The 27,903-nt window shown below is 40.1% G+C and overlaps 1 protein-coding gene across 1 annotated transcript; it reads right to left on the bottom strand.

Annotated features, from left to right (window-relative positions):
• Window positions 1-185: 185 nt before the first annotated feature.
• Rad9b (RAD9 checkpoint clamp component B) lies at window positions 186-26,795 on the bottom strand. The gene is made up of 9 exons (XM_027949164.2): window positions 26,724-26,795; window positions 26,414-26,528; window positions 19,306-19,405; window positions 15,837-15,943; window positions 8,844-8,950; window positions 8,690-8,754; window positions 7,946-8,068; window positions 5,928-6,171; window positions 186-650 (listed from the first exon to the last, which is right to left on the bottom strand). The coding sequence occupies exons 1-9, from the start codon at window positions 26,778-26,780 to the stop codon at window positions 513-515; spliced, it is 1,056 nt and encodes a 351-aa protein (XP_027804965.2). The 5' UTR covers window positions 26,781-26,795; the 3' UTR covers window positions 186-512.
• Between the last annotated feature and the right edge of the window lie 1,108 nt (window positions 26,796-27,903).

Raw genomic sequence — 27,903 nt, 5'->3', positions numbered from 1 at the left:
ACACTATTTTAGATAATACAGAAATGTTTGACATCAAGGGCTGGGGGTGTAGCCAGTTAATAGAGTGCTTGCCTTGCATGCACCAGGCCCTGGGTTCGATCCCCAGCAGCAGCAGCACCACCACCACCACCACAACAACAACAAAAGTTTGACATCATTTCCATTAAATTATTTTCCTGTATCACATTGCAAATAAAAAATCATCCCTGAAAATCTGTTCTAACTGAAGGCTAATCAAATCTTTTACAAAATACAAAAAGACTCCAAAGTGAGGGAATGATTATTTTTTTCTAAGGGCTACTTCAAAAATCAGAATTTTTTTCCAATGGACAAAAGTGATGTTATTTGAAAAACCTGCATAACTTTTTGCAGTTTCTGAGAGTCCCAAACTCCAAAATGTTCACAAATACAAAATACTGGACTACTAGTCACAAAACTGTTTCAAGACGTCTTGATGCACTTCCATATCTGTTGTACACTAGGCATGAAGACTGGGGCTTAAGGCGAGGCTATCACTGAGCTTTAGATGTGGAGACAGTGCCATTAATCACATCCTCGTCACTGTCACTTGCTATTGCCAGACTGTCCAAAGGGCGGTTGAAGTGTTCTTGCTGGTCAGAAGAAACAGCTCCAAAGAACATGCAAGAAAACTAGAGAGAAAAAAAAAAAAAACACTGCAGTTTATTCCAAAGTGAAAGTTTGCCCAATTAATGCTCAAGGTGACAGCCCTTGCAGAACGCTGCCAGTGTGGTCCTCCTGTCTTATTGGTGATGGCTCATGGGATGTCATTATTGGCCCAACTAGTTCTAAAACCAGACCCTTCCCTAACTTCAGAGGCCCAAGATGACCTTCAGCTGGGGCAGAGATCTGCTGCTGACTTCCCCTGAAGCCATCAGAACTCCAGGCTGAGCCAGACCCTATGCTGGCTGTGTGAACTGAGCCATCTCTTCTCATTTTCCTGCTCTTTAGCCCTGTCTAAAAAGCTTCTGACCCCACCACTTCACAAGCTTCAGATGTGATCAATGAAAATGGCCACATCCTTAAAGTTGGAGGCTGTTTTTTGCCTTCATCCACTCAGGTCGCCCCTCACACTGCCTTCCAGTGCAGTCCCTACCCTACCCCTGGGGCCGCTCAGCAGGCTCACCCTCTTCTACCCAACCTTGAACCAGGGCTCACTTTCAAACTTAGCACAGCTGGCATTTGGGACCTGATGACTGTTGTGGGCTGTCCTGTATTGGGAGATGCTGGGCAGTGCTGCTAGCCTTTCCCCACTAGATGCCAGTAGCACCCCCTTCCCAACTTGTATCATCCAAATGGCCCCAGACTTTACCCCAGGTCCCCTAGGGGAGGAGGCCCGCCCCTGGTTAAGAACCACCACCTTAAATGTGGGCTGTCCTCTTGAAATTACCATCTGTGTGCCAGGGAGTCTTCAAGATTGAACTTCGGTCATCCTATTGCCTGGTTGGTGTCACCAGTTGCCATACTCAAGCCTTGAACCAGGTCCTCAAAACCTAAGTCACCCCTGATCTCTCCCTTTTTCCTTACCCCTTCTAACCAACCCATGTCAAGAGTGTTACCTCCTAAGTTAGCTGTCTCACCTGACCACTCCCTCCACCCCTCATCTAAGGAGTGACCAACTCGGAGGCTGTAACTGAGAGAACTTTCTTGCCTGACCCCACCCCATTTTTCACATGGCTAAAGTTCTCTTGTAAACATTCAACACCATCAACTGTTAAATCCTTTCAAAGACTTCAAATACCAAGGTACTTTATAAGGCTGTTTACACACAGTCCACAGGACTCTCCCAGCATAAGCTGGCCCTCATGTAGCTTCCCCTTGAGCAATGCATTGTCTGCCTCTGGCAATCTGCTCCCAGTTGCAGAACTCAGGCTTCAGTTTCTTAAAACCAGAATGCCCCTCCAACTGCAGGGCCTTTGCACCTGCCTCCCCAAACTCACTTCCTTATCCCTTCCAGCTCAGCTTAAGCACGAGTTTCACACTGAAGACCCCCCTGGCCTCCTGGAGTAGGCTGTTTAGCACCTTAAATCTCAAAGCACCCTGAACTTTTCATTGAACTTATCACAGCTTTTAAAAACTTCCCTATTTTTAGTCGCATGACTTTTATATCTGCATCTAGTCCCTATGCCTTATACCCTCTTTAGTCTCTAAACAAGTTTGGGAACCTTATTTATTTTGCTGACCAGTTTCCCTCACGTGCTCTCCAGGACACCTGCCTGCAGGAAACACTGGTGGAAGTCCATGGGTGTAGCATGAATGAATGAATAAGCCCCATTCTTGGCTCATCTTCAATTTTGTATCAGAAGATGGGGATGCTCTCTGTAAGGTGGCAGTTCTGACAGCAGTGTGGGCTCCTCACTCCACATAGAAAACTCCAGCTTAATAAGGGTCAGTATAGACTGATGTCTGTGACAGAGGCCAGCCAGGAGCCAATTAATTAGGATCCTGTTTGTACTGCTGCAGCCTGATACTTTTCAGACTGTACTTACTATTAAAATATCAGCTAAGCCCACCTGCCCTATAAGCAAATGTACAATGTGTACAAATGGCATATACTTTGAAATTCAATCACAAATACACCTTAATAATGAGTGATTACAATAAACAAAGGACACTTTGGATTAAAAAAAAAAAACAAAAAACAGCTTGGCAGGGCTGGTGGCATGGTAGACCACACAGTGCCCCTGTGGACTAAGCCCACGAACCTGTAAAGGTGTTATGTCACGTGGCCAAGGGGAACAAAGGTCACAGATGGAGCCAGGGTTGCGAACAGATGGCTGAACCAGCTGGGGGGCCCAAGGTGAGCACAAAGATCCTTACGGGCGGAAAGAGGATGGAGAGGGTTCGAGTGAGCAATAGGAAAAGATATAACAAGCCAGCGCTGGCCAGAAAGATGGAAGGGGATCATGAGAGAAGAGTACAGTGGCCTCTAGAAGCTGGAAAAGGTAAGAAGCAGACTCCCAATTCTCCTGAACGGACACAGTTCTGCTGACACCTTGACCTTCGCCAGTGAGCCATTTCAGACTTGGACCTTCAGAACTGTAGGATGATACGTTTGTGTTGTTTTCATGGCACAAAATTTATGGTAATTCAGGGCTGGGGATACACCTCAACTAGTAGAGTGCTTGCCTCACATGCACAAGGCCCTGGGTTCAATAAATCTGTGGAAGGAGCATAGGAAACTAACACACTGGCTTTCGCCATAACTGCAGACACAATCTCAGTTCCCTTTTATGGGTCTAGCCTTGACCAAGGACTATTGAATGTGTATCATCGTATGCACATATCCCTCAGGGACATTCATGGTGCCCCATGAGACCGGGAAGCTTAGGTGGACTTTGGTTTTTGAGAGCTGCCTGAATTTGCCATTGGCTTGGGGTAAGTGCTATTTTCTATCTCTCTTTGGCCTTTAAATCTCACATGGCTGGATAATGGAGACTTCCCCATGTCTTTAAGTGAGAAAACTTGACAGCGTCCAGGCAGCCAGACAGTAGCCTCAAATCCCATGTGAACTGGGCAAGAAAAGAATTAAAAATATGTATAAATGTTATGTGTGTGTATGTGTGTGTTCCCTATGTTACTGCCCATGAAAACTGTATATAACTCCCTACATTGAAGAAGCCACTAGTCATTATTTAGGATATAGAACTCTGTTATAGCTAATTTTGAAAATCCCCTTTCCCAAAGTAGCACACCTAGCATATATGTGCATGCATGTGCGCGCGCACACACACCCACACACACACACACACACACACACACGGTGAACCATCTGGAATTTTTGTGAGACCACCAGAGGGGTTTTAAAAACTTTCTTAGGATGTCCCAAACCAGGGTTGAAGGTGTCCACACTACTGGCAATGCACTAGAAAGAGAGAAATGAGTAGACTCAGGTCTGCCCTTAATGAACTCACAGTCTACCTAGCAGAGTAAATTAAGACTTAAAAAATACTAACAAACAAACAAAAAAACCCAAAACACCCTTTTTTATGGATCTGGTAAATTGATATCAAAGCTTAAATTAAAAACAAATTAAGAGGCTGGGGCTCAAGTGACAGAGTGCTTACCTAGCACATGTGAGGCACTGGGTTGATCCTCAACACCACATAAAAATAAAGATATTGTATCCACCTAAAACTAAAAAATAAGTATTAACAAAACAAAACAAAATTGAAAACAGGAAAAAACTGACACAATCCACAAAGGGATACTAACCCATCAGCCATGAAAACACACCTGGAAGCTGTCATAATGCAGTGTTGCCCTGACACATGCAAAGGCCAAGATTAGCAGAACAAAAAGTCCAGAGATAGATTCCAACCCCTGATGAACCTAATTCAAAGCCAGGCATGGTGGCAGGAGCCAGCCCCAGCAACTTAGAGAAGCTCTGAGCAACTAAGACCCCATCTAGAAATAAAAAATAAAAAGGGGCTGGAGATGTGGCTCTCTAATTAAGTGCCCATAAATTCAATCCCCAGTGGGGGTGGGGGGGGGAGGAGGAGGAGGAGGAGGGCATATAGAAATTCTTATGCTATTTTTGCAACTTTCCAAAAGTCTGAAATTACTTTAAAATAAAATGTTAAATAAGCCAATAGTAGGGTGGGCCACATAGTGATGGAAATATAGGCATCACATGGCTCTGGCCTTGTCAGGTTCACAAACCTGTTTTCAGTGTGCATGGCAGACGCTGAGAGCCAAGCAGAGGTTCATCCTGAGGCCACTGTCCACATAGCTTGCTCAGCCAGACACGGGATTGCTAGAGAGGCAGCCTATTTGCTGCCCCCTCGCACACGCACGCTCTGTTTGGGGCGGGGAGGAGAATGGAAAGCCAGGTGAAGACTGTGTACGTTAAGTTCCCCAGGGAAAGTCCCTGAATGCCATTCTAAGGAGTTCCACCGCAATGTGACAGGGAAGTGGAATGACCAAGAGCCTAAAAGCAGGAGAGTGCGAGAGAGTAGTAACGAACATTTGCGGAGCACTGACACGCCAGGTATGTCTGTGAGTGCGTTTTTCACAGATCCATTCAACGGATATAATTATCTCCATTTTTCTGACAAAGAAATTGAGGCAAATATCAGTAACTTGCCCAAGGTGTACAGCTGATGAGTGGCAAGAGAAATTTGAATGCAGGAACTTGAACTCTAGAGCCAGGGCTCTGAACCCCTCATTGTCCACCTAAGGTTTGAAGCAAGTGTCCCAGCACACCGTGCAAAACCAGGGCCGAGGGGAAAGGGCCACGGGGCGGCCAGGCCCTCAGCAGGCCAGGCGGAGCGCAGCGGCCTCGTCCTTGCCATGTGGAGGCCAGCAACTCCCCTTAAAAGTAGAGAATTTAAGAGAGCTCAAATGGGTGTCACGGAGCTTGCAATTCTAAACATCACTGTCCCTACTGAGGAAACTGGCAATTTTGGTGAATTTCAGGGTCCTGAAGTCCCAGGAAAATGATTTTGTGTTGTTGCCTGTGAAAAAGTAAGCACAGTAAGTGTGACCAAAAAAATTACTTCTATGACTTTAGCATGTTGTTGGAATTAAAATAGAGCATACTATAGATGATCCTAATTTATTCTTGAAAACAAATGCCCACATCTCTACTTAGAATATGCTTTGTTAGAAATTACTGAGAAATGTAACTATTTGTATTGATAGTTTATAAATCAGACTTTTCTCATTGGAGACTAGCTCCACACCTCCCCTAACAAAAAATAATAAAACAACACAGGGGTCGGGGGTAGCTCAAGGGTACAGAGTTTGCCTAGCATGCATGAGGCCTTGGGTTCAATCTCCAGCGCCACACACACAAAAAAGAAAGAAAAAAATAATAATTCACAAGAGGCTGGGGTGGGTTGTGGCACAGGATGCCGAGGGAGACTGGTGCTGACACTTCTTGACTGATACGCAGTCGGTCCTCTTACCTTCCTGAGGTATGGAGAGCCTGGCCCTTCCTCTGTGTCGCTCACAATGCTTTCAGGTACTTCAAAGACGTTGTCTCCACTTGCTCTTTTCCTTTGAGGGCTGCCACAGTTTTCCCCTGCAGAGTTTTTGGTGGCAGCTTCCCTAGGATAAAGCCTCTTGGGTGCTGATTTTCTTGAGATACACTCTGGAGCCTGGCTGGTTCCACTTTTATCAGCCTTCGAATTTGACCGTATCATATCTGACCTGAGATGTTAACAGAGATTAAATGAGCTGTTTCTTTGGGAAAAAAAAAAAAATATATATATATATATATATATATATATATATTTTTTTTTTTTTTTTTTTTTTTTTTTTTTTTTTTTGAGGAGTACCAGGGATATTTAACCAGGGGTATTTAAGTACCAGGAGTACTTAACCACTGAGCCACATCCCCAGCCCTTTTTATTTTTTATATTTAGAGACAGGGTCTCACTAAGTTGCTTAGGTCCTTGCTAAATTGCTGAGGCTGGCTTTGAATTCGAAATCCTCCTGTCTCAGCCTCCTCAGTCACTGGGGAAATATATCTTTTATATAACTAATGGAGCAATGTGAATGACAATGATAGTGCTGATTTAGAGGATGTACTTAGATAATACAGAATTAATTGTTGAAACTTACCATTTATGTATATGATCATTTAGAAATTCCTTTGACTTCATATTATATGTTAACAGGATCAAGTGAGAAAAAAAGTTAAATAAATTATTAGAAATCTGTAGAATGAAACATCATGAGGTCATGAAAACCTATGTTTTGGGCCTGGGGTTGTGGCTCAGTGGTCAAGTGCTTGCCCAGCACAGTGAGGCTGTGGGTTCGATCCTCAGCACCACATAAAGATAAATAAATAAAATAAAGTATGGTGTCCATCTACAACTAAAAAAAAAAAAAAAGCTGTACATGTTCAGTGCAGATGCAAACTTAAAAATATAAATAAAACCTATATTTTCAAGTCATAATCAATGATGCTGGAACACACATATTCACAATATATTTTATGGAGAAAAACCAGAATACAAAGCAACACATTACATGATCCCACTCCTTTTTATTTTTGGTACCAGGGATTGAACCCAGGAGTGCTTTACCACTGAGCCAAGTACGTGCCCAGCCCTTTTTAATTTTTAATTCTTTAAGTTGTTTAATCCTCATAAAGTTGTCAAAGCTGCTGAAACTTCTGATCCACCTGCCTTCATGTCCGTAGTTTCTGAGATTACAGGAACTCACTATGTGCCCAGCCCAATCTTGTTTTAAAATACAAGTATATTGGGCCGGGGGGAGTCTGAAAGAAAATTCAGTGAGTTAAAATGTTAATAGTAGCTATTTCTGAGTGGGGCAATTATGGGTGAATTCTATTTTATTCTTCTTTTTTTAATACTTATTTTTTAGTTGTAGTTGGACACAATACTTTTATTTATTTATTTATTTATTTTTATGTGGTGCTGAGGTTCAAACCCAGGGCCTCGCACATCCCAGGTGAGCGCTCTACCGCTGAGCCACAACCCCAGCCCCTATTTTCTTCTTTGTACTTTTATGTATTTTCCAAAATTTCTACTATAACTTTGTGTGACTTTACAACAAATTATGCCTCCCACCAAAATGTTATTAAGGAAAAGAAAAATAGAAAAAAGATAAATGGTTATCCCTGTATCTGAGAAAGAAGAGTTTTATGTAATGAATAACATACTTTCCTGCAAAACTTGACACTGGAAATTGAAAATGAGTTTTGAATGATAACAAAGATAAATCAGATAGCCCTGTTAAGTTCTGATCAGAAGAGAAAAAAACAAATATCTGATACAACATTGGTGAAGTTTCAACATTAGGATTTGGTGTTACTCTAGCTCTTCTAGATTGGGACAAAATTTCTGACCTAATGTTTTACTCCCCAGTTGTTTCCTAAGTGAATGCCACTGAATTATTTCAGAATAAGATGGCATGGCTTTCCCCAACCAATAACAAATTTAAAACATAGATTTACCTTTTTCGTGTCTGCGAGAGACACAGTGATTGTGGCGAAGATGCCCGACTTGGGTCATCAGCCAAGGTAGCCAAAATAAAGTTAGCTTCCAGTAGCATGTCATCAATACTCAAAGCCATTGGTCTAAAAGGGCAGAGTCAGAGCAAAAATAACATTTATTTTCTGGTGGTCATTAAGAATGCATTAAAGATGATAATTATGGAATAAAAAGAAATAGTACCTATCCTTTCATGTGGGAATCTTTAATAATCTCAAATAACCACAGTCCTAAGAGCTGAAAGATCCCTTAGAAATCATTAAATTCAATTTCATAAATATACCTCAACCCAATCCCATTTAAAATTTTAGTTTGGAGGGGTTGGGGATGTAACTCAGTGGTCCAGCACTGGCCTAATGTGTGAGACCTTGGGTTCCAGCCCCAGCCCCACAAATTTTTGCTCTGAAATATATAAAGTCTCATAGTTTCATAGGGATTTTAACTTGCTTAAGCCATATATGGTTTTCTAATTAGGCAATTTATTCAGCAGCATGTCAAATTTATAAATGTTTCACTCTGCAAAAACATGTATCTTTCTCAATCAAGTTCCAATTTAAAAATGCCATTTGGCATCTTTCAAAACTTTACTTTGATACATGAAGCTAGTAAAGTTAAGGAAATCCTGGGGTGTTAATTAATTTCACCATGATTCAAAGGGTTTTATTATCACAAAAGAGTGAAACTCAGAAAAGTTCCCAAGGACCTACTTTCCAGGAAAATCAAAATGAATGGATATAGGAACATGGATAGCTTCTGAAAACGTCAGCATTCCCTGAGGAAGAAAATTTAAAAAAACTTTAAATCTTTATGAAAAATACCAGTAAAAACCTGAATTTGAATTTGACACAAATATTTGTTTACCTTCAATTCTTTGAAGCAAAATGTTATTTCTGTATCCAATCCAATCTGAAAGAAGTCAAACTCATCTGGGCCAAAAGACATCTCACTGTACACAGAATTTGTCAAATCTGTTTAATGTCACAGAAAAAAATAAAGAATAAAATGAGTCCCAGAGGCATGTATTAAATTTTAATGTGAAAATATAACTATAAAGGATAGGTTAAGACATAGAACCCACTTCTCAGGGAATGTCTTTGACATTCCCTGAGAAGTGGGTTCTATGTCTACGTCCCTTCCCCTTGAATCAGGGTAGGATCCGGAGTGCTTTGACCAAAAGGATATGGCAAAGAGACCTGCACCGGTTTCTGTGTCCAGACCTTAAGAGACTGGCAGTCTCCTCTTCCTGTCTGTGCAATACTGACTCTTGTAACTCAGCTACCAGGCCATATGAAATCCAGGGTGCATGGTCACGGGCCCTGCTGAGCTCCCAGCATCCACCAGAAGTCACGTGAGTGCACCTTCTTCACATCTTCAAATGATTCCAGCCCCAGCCACCATCTGATAGCCGTCGTTCCCCATTCTCCTCCCAGCCACTGGCAACCATTAATCTATTTTCTGTTCTCTGGATTTAGCTATTCTGGATATTTCCTATATGTGGACTCATTTAATATGTGGCCTTTGGTGTCTGGTTTCTTTCACTCAGCATGATGTTCTCAAGATTCATCCATACTGTAGCCTCCACCCAGACTTCATTCCTTTTTATGGATAAATGATGTTCAATTGTATGGAGAGATCACAGTTTCTTTATTCATTCATGAGTTGAAAACATTTGGCTTCCATTCTGTGGCTATTATGAGTAATGCTCCTATGAATATTCATGTGGACCATGAGGCAGAGCTCATGGTCCTAAAGATGGCAAAGGAACAATACAGAAAAAGCCTGGTGCTTTGATGAACATGGAATAATCATTATCAACCACTATTATTTTATTTTCTGCCACTCATATTTAAAGATAATTCTAAATAACATACCCTACAATTTTTAAATTTTATGTTCCTTTAAACAGAAACAAACTTCACATCTTACTTTTTTTTTTTTTTTTTTTTTTTGTACTGAGAACTGAAACCAAGGAGGGCTTTACCATTGAGCTAAGTCCACAGCCCTTTTCTGAATTGCTTAGGGCCTTGTTAAGCTGCTGAGGCTGGCCTCAAGCTTGTGATCCTCTTGCCTCAACTTCCCAAGTTTCTGGGATTACAGGCATGTGCCATGGTGTCTGGCCATATCTTCTTCTTCTTCTTTTTTTTTTTTTTTTTGGTACAGGGGATTGAACCCAGAGGCACTTAACCACTGAGCCACATCCTCAGTCCTTTCTGTATTTAGAGACAGGGTCTTGCCGAATTGCCTAGGGCCTTGCTGAGTTGCTCAAGCTGGCTTTGAAATCTCAATTCTTCTGCCTCAGCCTCCAATTCCATCAAGAAAGTAAAAAAAAAAAAAACAGGTTTACAGGTGTGCACCACCGAGCCTAGCTTCCAGACATATCTTATGTCATCTATTCAAAAAAAGATGATTTGACTTAGTTCAACAATGTATTATCATAGCACACCCTGATGTTTGGAATTTTACATATACATTTCAAGATAATCAAGGATTTATGTATTATTCCCTCTATTACATATTCTTCTGTGATTTAAAAATTGAATGATGGCTGAACATGGTGGTACATGTCTGTAATCCCAGCAGCTCAGGAGGCTGAGGCAGGAGGATCACAAGTTTAAAGCTAGCCTCAGCAACCATGAGGCACTAAGCAATTCAGTGAGACCCTGTCTCTAAATAAAATACAAAATAGGGCTGGGGATGTGGCTTAGTGGTTGAGTGCCCCTGGGTTCAATCCCTGGTAACCCACCCCCAAAATTGAATGATGTACCAAAAATCATGCAATGAAAGAAAATAGATGAGTTGGCTCCATCAAAATTTAAGACTTTTGTGGGGCTGAATTTGTGGCTCAGAGGGAGAGTGCTCACCTCGCATGCATGAGGCACTGGATTAGATCCTCAGTACTACATAAAGATAAAATAAAGATATTGTGTCCACCTATAACTAAAAAAAATTTTTAAAAATTAGGACTTTTGGGCTGGGGTCGTGACTCAGTGGTAAAGCACTTGCCTCACCTGTGTGAGGCACTGGATTCAATTCTTAGCACTGCATATAAATAAATGAATAAATGAAGGTCCATCAACTACTAAAAAAAATTTTTTTTAAGTGATAGAGGGGGGCTGCGGTTGTGGCTCAGTGATAGAGCGCTTGCCTAGCATGCATGAGGCACTGGATTCGATTCTCAGCATCACATACAAATAAATAAAAGTCCACCAACAACTAAAAAAAAAAAGTGATAGAGGGCTGGGGATATAGGTCAGTTGGTAGAGTGTTTGCCTTGCAGGTACAAGGCCCTGGGTTCAATCCCCAGCACCACAAAAAAAAAAAAAAAAAAAATTAAGACTTTTGTGCTTCAAAATATTCCATCAAGAAAGTAAAAAATAGCCAGGAACAATGGTGCACACCTGTAATCCCAGCAACTTGGGAGGCTAAGACAGGAGGACTGCGAATTCAAAGCCAGCCTCAGCAATGGTGAGGCGCCAAGCAATTCAGTGATACCCTATCTCTAAATAAAATACAAAACAGGGCTGGGGATGTGGCTCAGTGGCCAAGTGCCCCAAGTTCAATCCTTGGTACAAAAAACAAAAAAGAAAGAAAGAAGGAAAGTAAAAAAAAACCCCACAAAATTGGAGGAACTATTTGCAAATCTATATATAATGAGCTAGCATACAGAATAATCAAAAGACAATCCAAGTAAAAAAAAGTGAACAAGGGATTTGAACAGACTTTTTTTTCCAAAGAAGAAATGACCAATAAGTACATGAAAAGATACTCGACATCATTAGTCATTAGAGAAATGCAAATCAAACCCGGAATGAGGCACTACCTCACACCCACTAGGCTGGCTGTAATCCAAAAGACAGACAATAACAAGTATTGTCAAGGATATGAGAAATCAGACCCCACATGTGGCTGGTGGAATGTACAATGGGGCACTCGTCATTGAAAAACAATATGGCAGGTTTTCAAAATATTAAATATGACATTACTATAAGACTCAGCAATTTCACTCCTAACTATATACCCAGATAAATAAAAACACATAATCACAAAAAATCTTGTAGATGAATGTTCATGTTAGCTCTGTTCCTAAGAGCCTTATTCATATGAAACAATAAAAAATGTCTTTCATGATTTAGCTATGAGGCTTCTCCCAAAAGCTCATGTGTGAGTTAATACAAGAAAGGTCATAGGTGAGATGATTAAGTTATGAGAGTCTTGACCTAATCAGGGCATCGTCCACTGATATGGATTAACTGGGCGGTAAGCATAGGCAGATAGGGTGTGGCTGAAATAAGCAGGTCACTGGGGGTGCATCTTTGGGGTTTTTATTTTCCCTTAGTGAGTGGAGCTCTCCCTCTGCTTCCTTGTGGCAGAGGTGTTTTCCTCCTCTGTGCCTTGATGTTTTGCCTCATCTTGGGCCCAGAGCTCTGGGGTGGGTGATCTATGGACTGAGACCTCTGAAACCATGTGCCAAATAAACATTTCCTCCTCTACATTGTTCTTGTCAGGTCTTTTCTTGTCAGCAAAGAATAAGCTGACTAAAACAATGCCCATTAGGGGCTGGGATTATGGCTCAGCGGTAGAGCGCTCACCTCGCACGGGTGGGACCCGGGTTTGATCCTCAGCACCACATAAAAATAAAAGCATTGTGTTGTGTCCATCTACATGTAAAAAATAAATATTAAAAAAAAACAACATGTTTTCACAGAAATGCATAATTTGTAAAAAAAAAAAAAATGCCCACCAAATGGTGAATGAATAAATCAAATGTGGCATAACCATAGAAAAGAATATTATTCAGCAATTAAAAACGAAGTACTGATAAACATTATAACATGGAACATCCTTAAAAACATTGTGCTAAATTAAAGAAGGCAGACTCAAAAGGCCACATGTTGTATGATTCCATATTTCATACAAAATGTCCCAGGATAGGCAATCCATAGATATAGAAAGTAGATTAGTTGTCACTTAGGGCTGGGGCTGGGAGGAAATGAGAACAAATCCACATAGAATAAAAAATGAGTTTATTCTTTAAATGAATCACTCATATAGTATATAAGTTATATCTCAATAAATCTTTTTAAAAATTATTCATGATGAATTTGGAGGAACTACCTATAATCTTAGCAACTTGACAGTCTGAGGCAGGAGGATCAAGGATCAGAAGTTCAAGGAAAGCCTAACAACTTAGCAGGACCCCATCTCAAAATAAAATAAAAAATAAAAAGGGCTGAGCCAGGTGTGTTGGCACATGCCTGCAATCTCAGCGGCTTGGGAGCAGCAGGAGGATGCATTCAAAGTTAGCCTCAGCAAGCCAGCAGGGCCATAAGCAACTTAATGAGAACTGTTTCTAAATTAAAAAAATAAAATAAAAGGGCTGGATGTGATTAAACGCCCCTGGGTTAAATCCCCAGTACCAAAAATTAAAAGTAAAAAAGGGCTGAGAATGTAGGTCAGTGGTAGAGCACATCTGGGTTCAATCCCCAGTACTAAAGGGAAAAAAGGAGGAGGAGGAGAAAAAAGGAGGAGGAGGAGGGGAAGGAGGAGAAGGAAGAGGAAGAAGAATGAATTTGGAGGGAAAAGGGATTTGTTTGTTTGTTTCTCAAATCCCATCCCATTTCCTCCCCCTCCCCCTCCTGACAATATCTGTGTACTCTTTGTAAGTACCTTTGTTCAAAAGAGAAATTCAGTATATTTTTATATTCCTCTTGCATTCCTGACTTCCACAATTTAGAGACTACTACAAGAACATTTCACATAAACTGCTTATGTAAAAATACCAGAGTTCTTACCTAAAGTGATCTGAGATGAATAAAATTCACACACACATAACATGACTTTATAGTTTCTTAGAAATCAGTACCTTCATTCAATCTTCTGCTGTTCTAACTGAAGTACAGAAGATACATACACCAAACTATCTCTGGATAGCAGGACTTCAGGTGACTTGTTTTATTTGTGCTTTTTTTTTTTTCTTCAATGAACATGAATTATATACACAGTAAGAACAAAGGTTAAATCATATGTATTTTTAAAAGGGTCCCACGAATACCTTAAATATGCATTCATCTCAATCAGGAAGGCTCCCACACACCCAGTGTTTCAGAATAGAGGAGGTTCCATAAGATTACACAATGAGATGTACCATAACTACTCATTAGAAAGCTGCTTATGAGGGACAGTGCTCACTTGTTACTAAATGGCCAACTATTCAGAGATGGCACTAGCCCAGCATGGGTTTTCCAGATCATGTACTCCCAGCTGCTAAAATCAGAATCTGGGGGACCTGAGGGAGGCGTTTGAGACAGTGGGGGAGAGCTTGCTCTCTGAAGCCTGTCTGTTTGTGGACCACAGGACACTACCACCGCACGCAGCACCAGGCCGGTCCCACAGTTCCTCTGGACTTCAACTTCAATAAGAGTACTGAGATAGAACAAGAAAGGCCTGAGTTGCCGGTCATGTTTTTCACCTTTAACAATAAGCTGGTTTGCCCCAGTTATGCCACCTGCTTTCTTTAAAGCTTCCAGGGGCCCCTCCCTGACTGCCACCTGCGCAGAATGCCCGGCTCTGACAGCTTTGGCCTTCCTGGGGTGGCAGTCTTGAGCCCTTCACCGTCTCTGCAAACAGTCCCGGAACACGTGAGCAAGTAGCCAGGTCGAGCCGCAGACCCGGCGCCGAGGGCAAAGCCCAGAGAAGTGGGCACAAACCCTGAATCCTGGGCCGCGCCGTGGGGCGCGGAAATCGTCGCCGATGTCTCCCCCAAACGCCGCCCCGCACCCGACTAGCGCACGTCTCCCCGGCGCCGGGGCTCCAAAGCCTCGCCCACCTGGTGCCGGGTGCCTCTTGGTGATTTCCATTTCCAGGTGGGCTGATGGGCCACGGCGCCACATCAGAGTTGTTGGGAAAATCAAATGAATTCGCAGCGGCAGCTCTAGGACCCACCCTGGCACACACCGACCCCATGGAAGCCTGGTTCTGCTGGCTTTTCCCCTTAAAATGATACCGTTCCTCCCTTCACATCACCGGAAACAAAAGATCTAGGGTCAAAAAGTTCCCAAGACCCCGCGGGTTTTCACTCACGGTCAAAACCTCACCGCAGGCGGGCGCCCCAGCGTTGAAGACCCGAGGCCGGAGCGCGGCCGCATCTCCAGGCAAGGCGCCCCACGCCGCCAGGAAACGCTAGGAACAGCTGACTTGAGGAGTGGTCACACATTTTTGCCTCGTGTATTTGCTAAATGGAGTAATTAGCATTTCTAATTAAAAGTTACTGTCTCTTTTTGCTTAGTCAGGATCATCTCCACGAGCCTGGGCGCGGTGGCACATGCCTGTAATCCCCGCGGCTCGGGAGGCTGAGGCAGGAGGATCGCGAGTTCAAAGCCAGCCCCAGCAAAAGCGAGGCACTAAGCAATTCAGTGAGACCCTATCTCTAAATTTAAAAAATACAAAATAGGTTTAGAAATGTAGCCTAGTGGTCGAGTACCCCCGAATTCAATCCCCAGTAACAATAACAACAACAACAACAAATCATCTCTATGGATTGCTGACCTCTTTGCTTTTCTTTATGTTAAATACACAGGGTGATAGAAGACAAGAAATAGACCTTAAAATCTTAACTGAAAATATATTTCCCTCAGTAACCATTCTCTTCATTTTAAAATAACCTGAATTTCAAAACCAAATATTTTAATCAGTATTGTGTTAAATGTCCTGGATCTCTTAAAAAATTATGATCTTTCTACATCTTACTGCTTTTTAGACACATATATTATGCTATTAATATGCCCTGCAAGGCTAGCAATGAAGATAGCCAGGAAGGAGAATCCATCAAAGCAAGGCAACAGATATTATCCTTACCCATGGAATCCTCACTAGAACTCTTGAGGCAAAAATTCAGTGGAGTAACAGCAAGGGTGACCTCTTCTTGACTTGATGTAAAAAGAACAATCGCCTCAGCAAGCAGTCTATAAAATGTAATGAAATGTCTTAACATCACTTGGAAAACAAACAAAAGACAACCTTGTTAATTGGGACTTGAATCTTTAATCTGGAAATTAATAATTAGCCTGCGCTTAAGAAGATGTACCCAAAAGGCCTGTTTTCTTTCTTATATGTCAACTGTCCTATGTCTAGTATATTTTTAAATTGTAATTTCATTTGAAGTCCAAGAGAATAGCAAAATACATCTGACAACTGCAGCATGAACAAAAACACCACATTACATATATTATGTGTGTGTTTATATACATATAGAAGTACATTCGTTTAGTTGATCTGAGATCAGACTGAAAAGGGAGACAGTCAAAAATGAAGCTGTTTAAATACAGCTGGGGTGAACTATGCTGGAGGCCCAGTTAAGGGGGTGGAGTTTGATAAGCAGCCTGCTGCCTGTATTTTCTTTTGTTTTGTTACTTTCCTGGACAACCTATTGTCTGTTGCTTTCAAGGCTCTCTGGATATCCCAAGTGCTCAATACAGCTTTCCTGAGCTATAACTCACAGGTAACACAACACACAGATTTAAAGTCTGATTTGCATTTTCCTAATGACTTTTTATCTGTTTTACCTATGTATTGGCCATTTGAATGTCCTCTTTGGGGAAATGTCTATTAAAATCCTTTGCCCATTTTTTAGTTGGGTTGTTTTTTCAAAGATTGCATTACAAGTTCTTCTCTCCTTTTGAAATTGAAGTGTTGTTAGATAAAAGTGAAATTCTTAGAATTTATGCAATCTTGGTGTCAACCTGATGTTAGACATTAGCTTAGCAGTGTTTACTGATGTCTAAATGTCAGGAACACCAACCAAGTTCATTTGAGAACTTTTTCATTGTTGAGGGAGAGGTGGTGAGGGGTGTTATACAACTCCTTCTCTTCTTCCTCTCCTTCCCCCGACCAGTTCTGGGAATGAACCAAGGGCCTTGTGCAAGTGCTAGGCAAAGTGCTGTACTACTGAGCTACACACCTAGCCGCTAAGAAGCCAACTATCTTCATACAAGAACCAAATGCTAATAAATATATTTTTTAAATGCCCAAGCTCACTACTAATAAGGAATACACAACAATAAAGAATATCTAATAATACCATTTTTTTTTTACCTATTAGATTTGCAGACATTTTAAAGATTTATTACATCCTCTACTTAGAAGAATTCTCCTATATTTTGGTAGGAATGAAGACTGACCCATTCAATGGCAATTTAATAGTATCTATGCAAATTTAAAATTTGTATAAGCCTTTGACCCAGTAATTCCATTTCTAGGACTCTGGGTTAGGTAGCCTATAACATGGCCCCAGTGATCGCCAGCTCCTGATGTTCACGCCCTTAACCTCTTTCCCTTAAATAACATGGGGTAGATTTTTTTTAAAAAATATTTTTTAGTTGTAGTTGGACACATAACTTTATTTTATTTATTTTTATGTGGTGCTTAGGATCGAACCCAGAGCCTCACATGTGCTAGATGAGCGCTCTACCGCTGAGTCACAACCCCAGCACCTACATTCATTTCTAACACAGAGAAAATGGAAGAAGTGATGAGATGGCAATTCTGAAATTACAGGATCAAAAGACCTTGGCCTCTGTCTTGCCAGTACTGTCTGTGTTCTCACTCGTGTTCTTTATCTTCCTCAGAGCAGTTATCATTTGTGAAGACACTTAGGCAGCTATAGACAGGCACATATGGCAAGGATCCCAGGCCTACCAACAACCACACGTCTTCCCAACAGCCCTGGCAATGAGCTTGGAAGTGAATTCCCCAAACTGAGCCTTTAGATGAGACTGTAGCCCTTGCAATGTCTTGACTTCAGCCTCATGAGAGACCTTGAGCCAGTAATACCCTGCTAAGCCACACTTGTTACTATAGAATAAAAAATGTCTGACTTTGAAGGCACTAAGTTTTGGGGAAATGATGAATACACTATCTTGTGTCCTGCTAGCAGAATTATTTATGACAGCAGAAAGTTGGAACAACCTAAATTTTCACCAAGAGTTTAGAGTAAGCAAATCATGGCTCAGATATATAATGAAAAATTATGTAATCATTCAAAAGAATAAGATTGATTTAAGTGAACTGATATAGAAATATGCTCACAATTATATACTAAAATTTAAAAAGTAAGTTGTGGAAGAAAAAGAAAAAATAGCAAGTCATGGGCGGGGGATGTGGCTGAATGGTGGAATGCTTGCCTAGCATGCACAAGGCCACAGGTTCCATCTCTACCACTGTGGGCAGGGGAGCAAGTGGCCAAACAATACAGAGAGTAGAACATTTTCTTAAAACAAACAAAAAAACTATATATGTGTAGTAGGTGATATTAAGGAAATAGATATTCATAATAATAGGGATAAATACCAAATTGTTAATAAAGGGGACCTGACTGCCAAGTGGGACAGGAGGTGGCAGAGAATACTTTCATTATTTACCTTTGCACACTTCTATATATTTGGATGTATTAAAAGGAATAGGTGTAACTTTTGTAATTTAAAAAATAAAGAACCTGTGTAACTCTACATCATGTACAATCAGACAAATGAGAAGTTACACTCCATTTATTTATGATGTGTCAAAATGCATTCTACTGTCATGTATAACTAATCAGAACAAATTTTTTAAAAAATCCAAAACAATAAGAAGTCAGGCTTAGTAGTGGATGCCTGCAATCCCAGCAATTTGGGAGGCTAAGGCAGGAGGATCACAGGTTTGAGGCCAGACCCAGCAACTTAATGAGACCCCATCTTAAAAAAAAATAAAGGATAAAAGGGATGGGGTATAACTCAGTTGTAGAGCACCCCTGAATTTAATCCTTAGTAACACATACACACGTGAGTGCATGCGCAAACACACACACACACACACACACACACACACACACAAATAAGGATGAAATAAACTTTGGCTCACAGCAAAAACTGGGTATAGTTTCACTGACAAAATACTTCACTCATTATCTAGAGAAAAAAAGCACTTAGGGATAAAATCAGTCTGCATTTAAAATGTTTAAAAAGTTTCCTGCTGCTGTATGTTCTAAGATTTAGATAGGTACCATATAAATGTAAGTATTATGAGATAATATATTCTTCTCCTTTGATAGAACTTGATGTAAAAAATCATGATAGGATATTTTTAGAACTTTCTTGGCCACTAAATTATTGCTGCTACCATTAGGCAGTTATCATCTACTATATCAAATTTCCTTTTGACCCTGTAAAGTGATTTTTCTAAGTCAAGTTTTAGCTTTAAAAATAAAAACCTGTAAGTAGGGCATTATTTTTTCATCCTGTGGCCATACTATATTCAAAAAAAGAAAAATAAACAACATAAAACTCATTACCTTGGCTGAATCATCAGTGTATTAGTACACATATTCTTCTCAAAAATAACTTGCAAAGGCTGGCTTTCTTGAAAACACACATTATGAGTTCTTTTAATACCTTAAAAAGAACAAAGCGAACTCTTAATCATTTTAAGCACAAGAAAAACAGATTTTTTTGAATCTTTAACTTTGACAGCCCAATAAAATAAAGTAACATTTGCTATATGACAGGTGCTCAAAGTTCGGAGCAGCACTGTTCCTCAATGAAATCTGTTACCGCTCCCTAGTGGACACCAGGCAACATGACACGGAGGACCAGGGAGGCAGTGGAGAACCCCAAATCCTCTGAAAGACAGTTCCTTAATTTGTAAAACAGTCACTGCCCACTATAGACCATATCTCTTTCAGCTTCTCTTATCCAGATTGATTTTTCAGACAGGACTTTTGGCAGTTAGACCTCCACATCTGGTCTGTGAATTATTTTCCCTTTTGAGGAAAAAGAGAGGTAGCAATATAAGTTGAGTATCCCTTATTCCAAATGCTGAGACCAAAAGTGTTTCAGATTTGGGAGTTTTGGGGATTTTGAAATATTTGCATAAACTTTACAGGTTGAACAACACTAATCTGAAAACTGGATTTCAGACCTCAGCACCCTTCAGATTTCAGATTTTTTGGGTTAGGGATGCTCCTCCAGAATGAGTCTGACCCTCAAATAAATATGCTAGGAAGCACACATTTCACATACATCCTCTGTGATCCTCGCAATATCCCTATAGTGTAGAGGCTTAATCTCAGAAGAGGAAACTGCATCTCAGTGAGGTTAAGTGACTTTTCAAGGTGATACAATTTTAACAATTACAATTAAAACTATGAGTCTATTTGCATATAGAACCCATGCAATAAAATCCAGGGGGGCTATAATTTTATAGCATAATAATGTTACACTGAAGCTGGGTATAGTGGCACATGCCTGTAATACTAGTGACTTAGTAAGCTGAGGCAGAAGGATCTCAAGTTTGAGGCCAGCCTCAGCAACTTAGGGAGACCCTGTCTCATAATAAAAAATAAAAAGGACAAGTATATAGCTCAGTGGTGGAGCACCTCAGTACCAAATAATAATAATAAAATAATGTTGCAGTGAAAATCAAAGGGCTCACTAGAAACATTTCTTAACTTATATGTTTGGTGTTTTATTGTTCTTTGTTTTATATTGCTGAATTAATAACAAAACAATATTTATTAACTTAATATTACTGAGTGTGTATCTGGCTGTATTAACCAGCTTTGACTGCATGAGAAAAAATCACTCCAAAATTTAGTAGCTTAAAATAACCAGCACTTGTTACTTCCCACAATTTAGCTGAGGGCTTTTCTGGCCTAGGCTGGGCTTAGCTGTGGTTGGATCACGTAGGATGGCCTTGTTCCCTATCTGGGCCTCAGCAGGAACAAGTGGGAGAGTTGGGACAGGTGAGGCCTCTCCCCACCTAGCCAGGAGTGCTCCAGGAGGCCACACCACACTTGTTCTCATGCTGATGGAAAGGTTCTCAGTGGTGGAAGCTGACAGGCCTCTTGAAGTCCCGGCTTGGAACTCACACAAAATCACTTCTAGTGAGTTCTTCTGGTATCAAAGCAAGTTTCCAGTCAGCCAAGATTCAAAGTGGGGAAACATGCCCCAGCTTGTGAAGAAGAGTCTACAAATAATTTGGGAATTTTTTTTTTTTTGTAATATACCACATAGGGATGATTTTTAGAAGCTGGAAATATCAGAGAACAAATCAGACAAAAGTCTTTGTCCTCACAGTTTACATTCTAGTAAGGGAGACTGACAATAAGAACATAAATGTGTAAAATAATAGGCTGTGGAGGGGGACATGCACCCCCAGAAAGAAGTACACCACGGCTTTTGAATCCTGGACAAACTTACGAGTCAATTCTAAGATCTTTGCTTTTGCCCTGAGCAAAATCGGGAGCTATTTGAGAATTTTGAGTTTGAATGATATAATCTGACCTATATTAAATGGTGGCTTTTTTAGGAAGGCACAAAGCTCAAAAACTAACATCTCTTACCTGTTTTTTAAAATATTTTCTTGTCACTTATGGCGAGATGATAATAGGTACATGTAGAATCAAAGTCAAAGATAACAAAGAACAGCCAGTGAAAAGGAAGTTGCCCTCCCCTGGTTCCTGCCTTGGCCCCCACAGAAGCCACTACCATCACCGTGTCTTAGGTAGTCTTGAGAAATAGCCCATGCGTATCAAACCACCTTCTTACCCACAGAGCATTTGGATCAAGTGAACACTGGTGTTGCAGAGGGCTCAGGCTGAGGAGTGTCTTTTTCGCTATCCCTGAGGCTACCTTTTCCTATACTTCCTTCCTTTCCCTTTTCCTTATGAAAGGCCCTGAATGTTCTCAACCTACCCCTTGGCTCATACTGCTTCCTCCTTCCACTGCCACCTGCTGGAAACTTGCCAAATGAGACATCACTAGCCAGAAAATCTTTCCACCTTGCCTCTCACCCAAAGAATATTCCACTACGTCCTTTTAGAAACAATTTGGCTTCACTGCACTAGTTCTTTTAGTCTAATACTAATTCTCCTTCATAGAATGCAAATGAGATAAAAATTTTAAAATTTGTTTTCTCTCTGGGTCACTTATTAACTTTAGTACACTACAAAGTACTGTACTATAATAAGGTGTGGAGTTTTCACCAGAATTTACTTCCTTCATCAAGAAAATCTTACTATTAGGGGCTGAGGTTGTGGCTTAGTGATGGAGCACTTGCCTGGCACATGTGAGACACTGGGTTCAATCCTCAGCACCACATTAAAGAAAAAGGGCTGGAGATGGGGCTTAGCGGTTAAGTGCCCCTGAGTTCAATCCAAAAAAAAGGTCTTAACTATTAAGCCAGGCAATGCCAGGTACTGGCAGGGGCTAGTGGAGGTTGTGGCAGGAGGATCTCAGTTCAAGGTCAGCCTGGGAATTTGGTGTGACCCTGTCTCAAAATAAAAAACAAAAGGGATGGGAACATAGCTTAATAGTAGAGTACTTACCTAGCATGTGTGATATTGACTCAATCCTCAATATGCCCCCCATATCACACACACACACACACACACACACACACACACATACCATCTTACTATTAAAAAAAAGCCAGGCACTGTGGCATGCACCTGTCTCAGTCTACTTGGAAGACTAAGGCAGGAGGATTGCTTAAGAACAGGAGTTTGAGCAACATTGTAAGTCCCCATCTCTTTAAAAACAACAATCAAACAAACAACAGCTAAACTAAAGAGAAGATTTAGTAATGTATTTGTCTTAAATTCTGACATAAGCTCATTATTAGGCCATGAACTCAGACCAGTTACAGATAATTTGGACCACTTTAAAGACCAGTGCTCCTGTCCATGGGTACTTGATCCTATGCTGGAGTTCTTGCTACTCCATAAGCTCAACTTAGAACTTCTCTCAATGGATCCAGAGAACTCTCTGAACCTGACACAGTACAGCTAAGGACCAACCATTATGATAGAGATGTTATATTTGTGGAGTTTGGAATTTCAGAGGACAATCTGGAACACCTTTGAATCTAGTAAGTTATTCAAATGTTTTTTTTTCTTTAAAATCATTTTGAGTCATTAGTACACTTGGAGAGTACCCTTTGAGGAAAGCTTAAGACTTTGAGTCCAGCCCTTTGTACTTCACTTCAGTAATATACATGCATGAATCAGATTTTATTTTCCCTCAACTAAAAAAAAAAAAAAAAAAAAAGTACATTCTCTTTTGGAAGCCCCTCTCTACTGGAGATCTAGCTCCTAGAGCCAGGACAGAATTACCAGCAGGGTGTTTGTATACAGCATGTTCTTTAGGGACAACCTACTGACTTTTTCTTAGCAACTCTGGGGCCAGGGCAAAAGGAAATATGAAGGACTGGTGATAGAAGTCATCCTTTGTTTTTATTAGCAGATGCTAAACAATGTAGAAAATCACTGTTCTGAATGTTGTTTATGGTTAGATTCACCAGGTTATTGATGTAAAGCTGAAGGTTACTTATGTAAAGCTGCAAGCATAATTCACTGAGCAATACAATTCTGGAGAGTACAACTACTTAACCCAGTTACTGTAGCAGCATCTATGTCCTGCCCCCTTACCTCCTGCAGCATTCCCTTCCCTAGTTTGTAGCAGCCAGGAGGTTGGATAGGACTGACTCCTCTTTCAGCTCCAGGGGTGGACTCTCTCTAGCACAAACCAATCCATGTACTGTTAGCCTTGCAGTAGGATGTGGTCCAGATATTGTAGTAAACCAGGACAGTTAGGGAACAGGACTCCCCTGGCTCAGTTAGAGAATTCAAGCATTTATGTTCAATGGATGTGCAAGATAAGGATTTCACTCACTCCTAAAAGAGGATACAGGTAGCTCCTACTGCTACTGGAAGTCACCTTATTTTGAGTTTATAAGTGAAGCTCACTTCAGGATAAAATCTGGAAAGGCAAGTAGAATTGAAAAAATTTTTTCTAAAAAATCAGAAGAAAATGCAGCCTGGATTGAACCTTGCCTGTGAACTATTTCAGACTCCATGTGTACACAAGCCTAATATTCCTCTTTATTGTTTAAACCAGTTTTAATTGGATTATCTGGGCCTTTTTCTTTTTTCTGTTACTAAAATGTCCTAATTCATTCAACAACCCTTCAAAATGTATTAAAAATTAACCAATCACAAATATTTATTTGAAATTAATCAAGCCACTTGGCTATTTAAAAATCTACTGGAGATAAGGAATAGGACTGCTGTAAAGACAGCAGCAACTAGGGAGTACTCCCTCTGCACCAGGCACTGCCGAGCTCTGTGCTTCACATATGCAAGTTCACCTCAGCTTCAGTGCAACCTGTAATGTGAGGGTAGGCAAGATGATCACCATTTTCCAGAGAAGAAAACAAAAGTTTGGAGAGTTCATGTGCTGCAAGAAGCTAAGATGAAGTGGAATGAATTCATACCCCATCTTTGGGATGCTAAGACATGCTCTGTGTTGTATCATGCTCTCTGCATGATTCTGCTATCAGATGAACTAAAGTTCAGAGAAGGGAAAATAATATAAAACCATTGGTATTTCTAAGGAAAAAATAAGGTTTATAAATGTACAATGAAATTTAAATATGTTATGATAAGCGTAAGATAAACTTAAGAAAAATGTAACAGTAAAGGGGCTGGGGTTGTGGCTCAGCAGTCACCTAGCACGTGCGAGGCCCTGGCATCCTCAGCACCACATAAAAATAAATAAATAAAATAAAGGTATTGTGTCCAACTACAACTGAAAAATAAATGTTAAAAAAAAAAGAAAAATGTAACAGTAAGATACCTTCCTTAAGGTCATTCTATTACAAAAAAAGATTTGGACTAATATCACAAGTTGAGATGTGTGTGTGTGTGTGTGTGTGTGTGTGTGCAGTACTAGGAATTGAACCTGTATGTTTTGTCTCTGAGCTACATCCCCATCCCCTTTTTTTAAAAAAAAATTCTTGAGGGGTATGGGGGCTGGGGTTGTAGCTCAGTGATGGAATGCTTGCCTTGCACCCATGAGGCACTAGGTTTGATGCTCAGCACCACGTAAAAATAAATAAATAAAATAAAGTTATTGTGTCCAACTACAACTAAATATATATATATATATATATATATATATATATATATATATATATATATTTTTTTTTTTTTTTAAGTTTTTAAAATTTGAGGTAGAGTTTCATTAAATTACCCAGGTTGGCCTGGAACTTGTTAGCTTTCTGCCTTAACCAAGTACCTGGGATTACATGTGTGCAACATCACATTTGGCAAAATGTTTTTAAAACATAAAATTCTTCCTGTTAACTGAAAAGAAAATAGGAGTGATCCTAATAAATATAATCAACGCTATCCCTTACAGAATATACAGGCTCTCTTCTAAATAAAAGAATGCTTTACTTAGCTTTGAATCCTTATAAAAATCATAGAAGGCTGATACTAACACATATTATGGCCCCATTTTACATATTGAGAAAAAGTGGCACAAAATATAAAATAATTTCTTGTAGGTCTTACCACAGAGGGGACAGAACCAGATTTCACCCTAGTCTTCGTGGCATTCAGAGTCCATGTTCTGAATCAGTATGCCACACATGTTAAGAATGCAAAAGTCCTTGGCTGGGTAGCACACTTGCCTGGCATGTGTGAGGCACTGGGTTCTATCCTCAGCACCACATATAAACAAATAAAATAAAGGTCTATCAACAACTAAAAAAAAAATTAAAAAAAAAAAAGAATGCAAAAGTCCTGTCAGTACAACATTTTAATATCTTGCTTATAAGCCTGACGTCAGGAAATGTGAAAGCTTGGTGTAACAGAGAGAATAAATGCGAGCTTTGGCTCCCTAAGTGGGCAGGATTCAAATTCAGGCTCTGTGACCTATTAGTTCTGTGACTTTGGGCCTCCCTCAGCCCCAGCTATGATAATATTCTACTCCTAGACACTTTCAGTATCAACAGGCATTATTTTTTTCTGTTCTTACCTAGAAGCATTTGTGACTAATACCATTGAGCAATCAGTCAATTTTAGAGTAACCAATTTAAATTCAAATAAACATTTTAAAATAGCAGTTTGTATGTAGGTAAAGCTTGTGCCATTCACAAGTCGTAAGAAGGAAATAATTAATACCAATCATCTTACAATACTCCTACAGAGACAGTTAAGATAATACAACTGCCCTACCACATAACTGCACAAATCCTAAGCAACAATGTTTATGTGACATCTTGAGAGTCTGAATACTCTAAACACGAATCATATTAAGAAGCAAACATGGGCTGAGGATATAGCTCAGTTGGTAGAGTGCTTGCCTCACATGCACAAAGCTGTGGATTCAATCCTCAGCACTACACACACAAGGAGGAGGAGGAGGAGGAGGAGGAGGGGGAGGGGGAGGGGGAGGGGAGGGGGAGGGGGAGGGGAGGGGAGGAGGGGGGGAGGGGGGAGGGGAGGGGAGGAGGGGAGGGGGGGAGGAGGGGGAGGGGGAGGGGGAGGGGGAGGGGGAGGGGGAGGGGGAGGGGGAGGGGGAGGGGGAACAAAAATTTAAACCACTTTGAACACCTACCATGCCTGCAGAAGAACTGAATAACTATTTTGCATTCATCAGAGCTGGTGAATATTTTGCACTTTTCTACATTTCTTTCGAGAGAAGTTAGACATCTAAAGATGGGTAGAATTGACTGTAACACAAACACATTATACATATTAAGAACATACCTAATATGGTTGTTTTATCTGTTTCTTTAAAACTAACAAGGATGTATGTAATATTCATAAATAAGCAGAATTGTCCTGCATGCCATCTGAATTACCAAGTATCCTTTATAATAAATATTTCTCCAATGCAAGAGAAACCCAGGGCTACTTATATTTACCTTCATTCCCAATTTGCATTTTAAATTCAATGCTCTGTCATTATCATTCATTTTCATTGAGGTTGACCATTGATAATGTTGAAAAAATACAGGAGAGAACAGGACACATCCATATGCTGATCGAGAAGAATTCACTGATCTTAGAGCAAGCTGGGAAAAATAAGAGAGCTATTTAGGAGAAAACCAACTTTCTTTAAGTGATAGTTGAATACTTAAATTCAATTATGTTTAATATCCTAGTTAAATAAGTTCAATTATAACACCATGAAATGTTAACTATGGACTACACCATTCAGTGTATATTGAATTTGCATATGTACATACATATGTGTATGTATCTATATTAAATTGAAAATGAAAATGCCCACAGGGGAATTGAAAATGCCCACAGGGGCTTTAACTTTAATGGATGAAGTGGCAGAAGGTGATATAAGAAGGAGTTATAGTAAATTGGTGGTCTCATACCTCAACTAAGGGAGAAAACCATTACTTGGTTTTGGTTAACTAATTCCATTTGTGATTATAAGCCCAAAATTGTCAGATCTTTTAATTTTATTTATTTGTTTGCATTACAATCCCAGTCCTGGGTCTTTTACATTTTAAAAAGAAGCAGGAAATTCAGATATTTATGTGGACTCTCACAATTTTTAAATGTTAGAAATTATTTCAATTTTTGAGGGAGTATGCTGGAATTGAATCCAGTGCCTTGTGCATGAAAAAGATACATTCTACCACTGAACTACATCTCTAGACCCTCCATGAAAAACCAAAAAAAAAAGGTGTAGGTCTCACAGAATATTTCTACAGGCCTCATCTAGTCTCTTGATCACCAGTGTATGACTCCTGACTTGAATAAATTATGTTTTTCTTCATGATTTCAAGTTTCCTGTGCTCTAAGTATACTGAGATATATAAAATAAAGATGAACAATGAAAGGGATAACTGATAATTTCTGAATTTCCTGGTTCCATTCAATCTGGACTAGGATCTTTAAACATTTCTGTCTTACTTCATGATCTGTTACTTCAGATTCTTATTTATTTTACCAGAGAAAAACCTAAATAAACCCTCCAGATTCTCTTGCTCTTAGTTGACTTTTTAAAAAATCACTCATTTTGGAGATCACAGAGATGGAAATAAATTATTAGCCTCCCCAAAGCTAATAAATGATTAGCCTCCA

This window comes from Marmota flaviventris, chromosome 1 (genome assembly GCF_047511675.1).
Source record: "Marmota flaviventris isolate mMarFla1 chromosome 1, mMarFla1.hap1, whole genome shotgun sequence".
Classification (NCBI taxonomy): Eukaryota; Metazoa; Chordata; class Mammalia; order Rodentia; family Sciuridae; genus Marmota; species Marmota flaviventris.
Note: the sequence above shows the minus strand (reverse complement) of the source record. Positions and strands in the feature narration are given on the sequence as shown.

Coding starts and splice junctions, on each gene's coding strand:
- Rad9b (XM_027949164.2), bottom strand. CDS start 26,780: ATGAAAATGAATGATAATGACAGAGCATTGAATTTAAAATGCAAATTG. Junction 26,529..26,723: donor AATGCAAATTGGGAATGAAG/GTAAATATAAGT, acceptor TTTGTGTTACAG/TCAATTCTACCCATCTTTAG. Junction 8,069..8,689: donor CATTTTGATTTTCCTGGAAA/GTAGGTCCTTGG, acceptor CTGCCCTTTTAG/ACCAATGGCTTTGAGTATTG.